Source organism: Electrophorus electricus, chromosome 4 (assembly GCF_013358815.1).
Source record: "Electrophorus electricus isolate fEleEle1 chromosome 4, fEleEle1.pri, whole genome shotgun sequence".
In the NCBI taxonomy this organism is placed as follows: domain Eukaryota; kingdom Metazoa; phylum Chordata; class Actinopteri; order Gymnotiformes; family Gymnotidae; genus Electrophorus; species Electrophorus electricus.
The window spans coordinates 31684322-31691875 of record NC_049538.1 but is presented as its reverse complement, the minus strand read 5'-3'; the positions used below and the strand labels follow the sequence as shown (position 1 = coordinate 31691875).

Genomic DNA, 7554 nt, shown 5'->3' with positions numbered 1-7554 from the left:
AAGTTCTGCTCTCATGGACCATGATACTGGAAAAAACCGGGGCAGTGAAACTTTGTCCGTCTGAGGTCAGACGGATGGACCCGGGGAGTGGGTCATGACCTGAGCACCAGAAGACCCGCTCCAAGCTCTAATGGGTAAAACCCTCAGACTCAGTGGGGTGTGTGTGTAAAACCAAACTCATGTAGAGAAGATGAAAATCACGGTGGATCTCTGCGCTCTTCCCTCCACTAGCGTTCCAGACGAGTAGGTTTATTGCTAGTAAGCAGCTCTGACTGAGAGCCAGAGTCTTCAAAGTCTGTGAGGGTTGCCTCCTCACCAGGGCGAGGACTGAAGTAATGTGTGTCAACTGACGAAAAAGCAAGTAATTAGCATGTAATCAAAGACTTCTGTTTGTGACAGCAACATGTGAGAAACGGATGCCCACAGAGCACAGACACATCAGAAATGATTGCCAGGACTACAGCACAGTGGTTCAGAGTTAACATGCAGTAACTGCAGTAATATATTTGTAATATAGTTGTAATATTGGCTAAGAGATAGCACTCAAGGTCACCTTCAGCAAGGTTGGTCACTGAGGGGGGGGGGGGGGGGGGGGGGGCTCTTTAATGGGTTTGGCCTGGGTTAATTAGGCAGTGCGGGGTTACCATGAGAGGGGCGAGGTTTGGGGGCGGGCAGTATGCCCTTCATACTTACCTTGGTCTTAAACGAAGAGGAGGAGGATGTCACCACAGAAGAAAGGAAAAAATGACCAGCAAGGACACAGTTGGAGAATGTGGAGACCTGAATAAAACAAGCACTGATCCCAGCGTCCGGAATAATCATGCTGGGATTGACAAGGGAGCAGCAGTTTCCATTTATGAGTGATCAGGAGGAGATGATGAGATAATTGCCTATTGAAAGTCATTGGCCTGTGTGTAAACACAGTTAATAGTGTTTGCAATGAGCAGAAAGGTTTCCACGGGTATTAGAGAATTCTTATTGATATGGGCTACACTTCCTTGGGCTCGCACACAGGCTTGGTGGATCAGTTTACTATGTGGTGTCATGTCCCTTCAGCCTTGACTTCTCTTGTTAATGGAGTACGGCACAGCGGCACATGTGAGCTGATCAGGCTACAGGAGACTCACGACGAGTTCAGACCCTCCTTCACCAAAACCAGCTCCTGACCAGTCAGGAGGAACACTGGCAGCCACTGTGCCTGAGAGGAATGGAGACACTCACACGCCAAACACAAGTCAGTTCCCCCTCCGTGTTTTCCCATGGTTCTGTGCAACTTCCCAGCCTCCATATCTGCCTTGGAGCATGCGTGACAGGACAGTGGCAGTTATGAGTCAGAGCAGCCAGACAGATATGTGCTTGATCACTCATCATCCTCCTCACACTGAACCTCTAAAAAAAAAGCCGTGTCCCAGAACAAGAACAAATCAAGAACAACAGGAAATGAAAAAATAAAGAAATTTGGAAGCAAAACAAATAATCGGATTGGCTAAGATCCTCTGCCCTGGAAGGGGCTTCTCCCTGAGGTGGGACTGCGTGACATAAGAATGACAGCAGGGAAGATCTTTCAGTGTCATTATGTGGCTGCTGGGAGTCGTTTCTCCAGATCAATCCAGCAACTGCAAAGATGAGCTGCTGAGTCATTACTGAGAAGGAGGAAGAACAGGACTGGACATGAAGAAGCATGAGATCGGCCTCCTAAAATGCTTCACACGCCGCATTTGGGTGAGTGAGTGAGTGCACTTCTGATGGGTCACGTTTCAGACGCACGATGTGATGTGGACACTCAGTACATGGTGTGCACTAAAGAGCAAGTATTTAGCTTCTGCTTGTGCTGTATCTCTCTCTCTCTCTCTCTCTCTCTCTCACACACGCACACACACAATCTTAAAAACCGCATCTCCTGTGTGGTCCATATCATCTACAGCAGTTGATGACAGAGGTTCTGAACACCCCATTATGAAGGACTGTTCCACACACACACAGAGTTTCTGAGAACCGTTTCCTGTGACTACAGCACAGTGCCAGTGAGCTGCAAACATAACTCAGAATCCACACACCCCTTTTCCTTCTTAAATGCACAGAACATAGAAGAACAACGCAGGGGACACCGAGAAGGGAGGCGGGACTACTGGTCACCACCCGTGATGACCATCTTAGACTCGCTTGATATCTTTATGTGTAATTTCAGTAAATGTGTGTATTTATCTAAGTGCAGATTCTGCCGTGTGCCAAGTTCGGTCTCCACGTGTGTGTGTGTTACACTCAGCGGTTTTTTCATCCTCATTTTCCAGTTTGGCTAAAAGGGTATACAGAGGGGCTAAAAGGGTAGTACAGAGGGGCTAAAAGGGTAGTACAGAGGGGCTAAAAGGGTAGTACAGAGGGGGGCGTTTAGTGAAGGGAACAGATCAATCCATCTCCTGCATGGGGGGGGGGGGTACTCTTCCACGCAATGCCTGGACTCAAGGATACGGGCCTGAATCCCATCAGCATGAAACACTATTACATCATTAATGCATGAGCCTTCTGCTAACGCCAGCCCAAACCCAGGTCTGTCATAATCCAGGCCATCACGTATGTCACGTGACTGCAATCCAGCACCTGAACCAGGGCCCTGTATGCCAACAGAATCCATTTGTCTCTTTACACACATGCAGTGCCCAGAGGCAAACGTGTTCCCGTACGGAGCGATACAGAGAGAGGTGGTGAGGGGCAGAGCAACGCAGGTTTGTGTTGCGTTTCTCTTGTGTTTTAACCTGATGGAGGTGCGTACATACAGCACAGATAGCACACAGGCACAAGGGTTCAAGATTACAGCCTTTTAAGCGGGTTTGTGCAGGTTATGGCTGAAACATGATCAGTAACATCTTGAGTTTGAGAAGCATGTACATGACACCAGCGCATACAAGTACTGACACCTGAAAACACGCAGGTATAAACAAACATGCTCCTGTGACAGAAGTCAGAAGATGTAAAAAGTGTGCAGTGTTGAGGCATAAACGTCCTTCTGGAGAAACGTTTTCTTAAACCTGCTAGCGTCACTGTGCCATATCGGAATACAGAACAGACATTACAGCAGATACAACAATGGACAGTTGTGTACACGGGACATGACTCATGGCACAGCGTGAACACTGTAGGTTGAGCTTCTGGAAAACCTTTGTGATATGTGGACAGTAAAACAGTAAATACGTTCCAGGACTCCTGCAGAGACAAATGAAGAGAAATTGCAAATTCAGGGGCAGCGCAGACACGAGTCCAATGCCTCTTACGGTAGAACCATGATGTCCATTTGACATCACATCCTTTTTTATGGGAGGGACGGTGTCACACATACAATAACTGCACTTCATGAGAGAATAGCTGTTGTATCTACATTTACTTACACAGAAGATCACATTAACAGACATCACATTACTCCCCACACATCCCACAGCAATAGAAATTAAAGCCAAAAACCTGAGATGGTGTATAACGTTAATAGTAGCAACCAACACACATTCACTTTCTCCGTAACAGCTAAACTGTGACGGCACTGACGAATGACCTGCTGAAGATAGTTTGCTCACCCTGAGCTCCGACATGCTCGTGTGCACTGAGAATGGAGACTGTGAGGAAGGGCGGGGTTTAAGGAGGCTCCTCCCCCTGGTTCTGGCCACAGCCCCCAGGCAGGACAGCCGGGGTTTCCCAACACAACACACATTGGCCCCGTTTTCCTGTCGTGGCATTTTTAGCGTCAGTAAACTCTGTTCTACACACTCTGCTGAAGGAGTCTGATTAAGGGAGTTCATATACTTTAACTCAAACTCATATCTTAACGTGAAGCATAATGCACCATGGGAATGTGGTGCTCACACTGGTGCTAGCAGTGTTAAGTGAGCCTGTGATGTATTGAGCTTACAAACACTGTTTCACATAAAACTTTTGAACAACACTGTAATGAACGTCTCAAACTGGGATCTCCAAACCTGCTCTCCACCTGCTCGGTTAGCTAGGAACTACACAAGTCAAAAGCCTTTATCAGTTAGTAATCTTGGGTTAAATCCTCACATGTAAAGGACTAAAGTCAGACCACTGAAGGAGGTGGACTGGTCACCACAGGCTCTGAGCGTATCTCCAAATCCGCTCAAACGCGGATGAGTCTCACAGCTCAGCTTGGGCTGAATTGTCTATAAAACCAAGACGTGTCATTTACCATAGCTCAGACTAAACGGATGCAGTGATTAAATGAGAAGGAGTGTTTATGGTCCAGGTGTTGGGAAAATCTCTCCCTCTGAACACGGAGCATTAGTAGCAGTGCCAGGAGGTGACCCACGCAGCAGCTGCAGGTGTGAGCACGATGGTCCGCGAGGTCTGCAAGACCTCTTCAGCGCCATCACTACAAGCCTGCCACCCACACAACATTACAAACACCTTAAATATGGCACAAACATTTAAATAAATGGCCAATAAGATCATTAAAATGTGCATGCACACAGCAAAGAGCCCTAGTTTTGGAGTGGGCGGCGTCAGCGTCGTAAAGGTGACTGCAGCAGGGGTCATCCAAGCTTGAATCTTGAGCCAAAGTTGTAGTACCCAACTTGAAGGAGAATGAGGATGTCGGTCAAAATCTGGACCATCCCACAGACCCAGAACTGGACAGGGCTGTCGTTGACAGCAAAGTAGGACGTCTTGAACACATCACCAGCAGTCCACAAGACCACCATCTTCACACTGGTCAGAGACAGAGATTGGGGGGCAGGGGGGGGAGAGAGAGAGAGAGAGATTTACAGTTACATCCTACAGATCATTCCACAGTACTTACAGCTTAATGAAAGCACTACAGAAGGTAGTAAAGTCCTTCCTCATCTTCACACAGCATTGACTCACGGTGAACATTAGCAGAGAGTGAGACGGTTTTAACCTCTGCTGTGTGTTACACCACCATCCCAGACAGACTGACATCTGAATCAAACACTTTCTGACTAACTGCCCTCAGACTGCTAGACTAGATGCACACCTCTCCTCTACCCGTACACACAGGGCTGGGAAGTCCACAGACTGACAGTGTGGTGTCCTCGGAACAGTCTCCCCACCGAACTCCTCACAAACTAAAGAACTTGGACTTCCAGACTCGACGCACTACACACAAACAGGACTGTGTGTAAAGGGTTTGTGCTTCAGGTCCCTGAGCACGCGCACACGCACACACTCACACACACACACACACACACACACACACACTCACACACTCCTGAAGCTGCACCACTCCCACTGCTGCAGTAGCTCCACTCCCCAAGGACTGTGAGGAAAGACAACCTTCAGGACGCTGGTGTCCTTCTATTGCTTCTCCACTGAGAGCGTGCTGACGTGCTGTATTGCCACGCGACATGCCAGCTGCTCCATGGAGACTGTGCTGATATAACACCTCTCAGTAGCAGACTGGAGATCCCATCAGAGGGTTACCAACTGTACAGGAGTTCATCGCGTGTGCGTATCCCTCGGTGGAGGACTTATTCGTCTCACGCTGCCTCAGCAGAGCAGCCAGTGGACATTATCTGTCTGAGCTGACACTGCAGGTCCATCACATTGCAGACACAGACTCGAGAGCATCTCCTGGCCCAGGGCCACATAAGAACTGAACACTGCCCAATACTGACCGACAGCTGGCACTTGGGTGATCACCATGCTACACGCTTATATTTACAGAAACCCTTCATGTCTGTATGAGGACTTTCCTAAATTGTTCAGAGTGTCACTGCACTTGTGCTGTGTGAATGTGCCACAATGTTTTTGGCTAATAGCACGCCTCATGCATTATTAATGTCTCAGCTCATATAGTTTAGATTTTGCAATATTCAATATCTCAGCTGCCGTATAGATTTAATACTTTTCAATCTCATATATGCATATTTATGTATATATAGATTTTTTTTATTTCACTAAAATTTTAAATTATTTTAATTTGAACTTCTTTTTAATGGTTGCTTGTTATATGAGTCAGGATTGTTACTCAATTTCATTGTACTCTTGCAGCGACAATATCACAATCTAATCTAATCCATTATGAAAATGTTCCTATTTATTAAATTCCCAAGAGTCAACATGAAAGAGATTTTCCTGTAATGCATGTAATTTTCTGTCAAGGGGAAACACTCACACACTTTATTTCTGTATTTCTAGAAAAAGCCCGCAGAACAGAGCAGTATTTAAAAGCCTGACTGTCAGCCTGCACGACACCTCCTCTGAATACCAATTCTGCACAAATCCAGCAGACGGGCTCGTAAATCCCAGCGCCTCAGCGGGAGACGCCTGTAGCCATCCAGGTCCGCAGTGCACTTACGCACAACACTGAACAAGCAATTTTTCATTTTTCCAAATCATTATGATCAGCAGGTTATAAATCAACCTTTTCATACACTGAGCCTCAGAGACTTGGAGTGCCTGCCCCCACCCCGAGGAAACACCTCCTCCTCGCTTCACATCTCAGTGCATGGAACCAGCAGTGGAGAACCAGGAAAAGGTGTCTGCATTTCTGCGAGAGAGGGAGGGAGGGTTCGCTTCCGTGTGGCATTTATCAACACGTGAGGAGGACTGACTCCTCCGAGGAGGTGAGGGGGATTCACGCAGGAATGGCCAAGTCTGTTCCTCCTCCAACACTCCTCATGGTGCGGGAACAACATCTCTCCTGACTCTTCATGTGACATTGTTCTCAACCGTTGCTGCTACCACGATTTTAGCATTAAAGACACCAGGAAGTGTGTGCTTCGACTACACGTACGTATTCATGAGTGTCTGGAGATAAAAACACACCGATGACGATAAGAGCAGAGCAACAGATCTCACTGCCAGCTGCTTCAAACAGCCCTGTGTCCTGCAGAACATCCCAGACCTGTTACGTCTGAGTTCAGATCGGACATATGCAACACGCGCTGTTGTGGCAGCAAACAGTTCCATACAAACCACCTCAGGACCAACATTGTGGAGCTCCTGAAGTTCCTGGAGTTCCTGGGACCAGAGGAACATTTCAGAACTGCTCCCCAGAGAAGGAGAAACACCAGGATTTTGGCAGACCGACCTTCAGTGTAAACAATCTCTCATATATACAGAATACTGTACACATAAGAATTAGACGCACAGACATACAATCACTGTTATAGTTTAAAAAAACATTATTTTTACATAACCAGAGTACTACCAAAGCATAAACACTTCTCATTGGCTAAAAGTTGAAGGCAGTCATGCGCTTGCTCTGAGCTGGTGAATGATAGGCTGGGGCTGTTGCAGTTCTGTTAATCATCACGTGTGGAGGATTTCTGCAGAAAATGTCCCCTTCAGCTGTCCTGTGAGACCTAGCTGGACAGCGAGTCCCGCCTCATTAAAGCCTGCATTCTCCCTCCACCTCCATCTCTCTCTCTCTCTCTCTCTCATCGCATGCACGAGCTCTGCTATGCGTGAGAGACAGCAAACGTCATTAACGAGGATGACATTAACGAGGTAATTAGGAGGGGCAGGGCAGCTGCACAAGGCTCCATGGAGACGAAGTTGAAGTATCACTTTAAGGTTGTTCATCTTGGC

General features: G+C 47.3%; 1 protein-coding gene across 4 annotated transcripts in view; it reads right to left on the bottom strand.

The window, feature by feature from the left end:
- Positions 1-3359: 3359 nt before the first annotated feature.
- The window catches only part of si:dkey-246g23.2 (solute carrier family 66 member 2), a 26363-nt gene continuing 22168 nt past the window's right edge, over positions 3360-7554 (bottom strand). For all 4 annotated transcript variants that reach the window (XM_035524985.1, XM_035524984.1, XM_035524986.1 and 1 more), the window contains exon 5: positions 3360-4710. In XM_035524985.1, the coding sequence (XP_035380878.1) occupies positions 4536-4710 (175 nt within the window). In that variant the 3' untranslated portion in view covers positions 3360-4535. The remainder of the gene's footprint in view (positions 4711-7554) is intronic.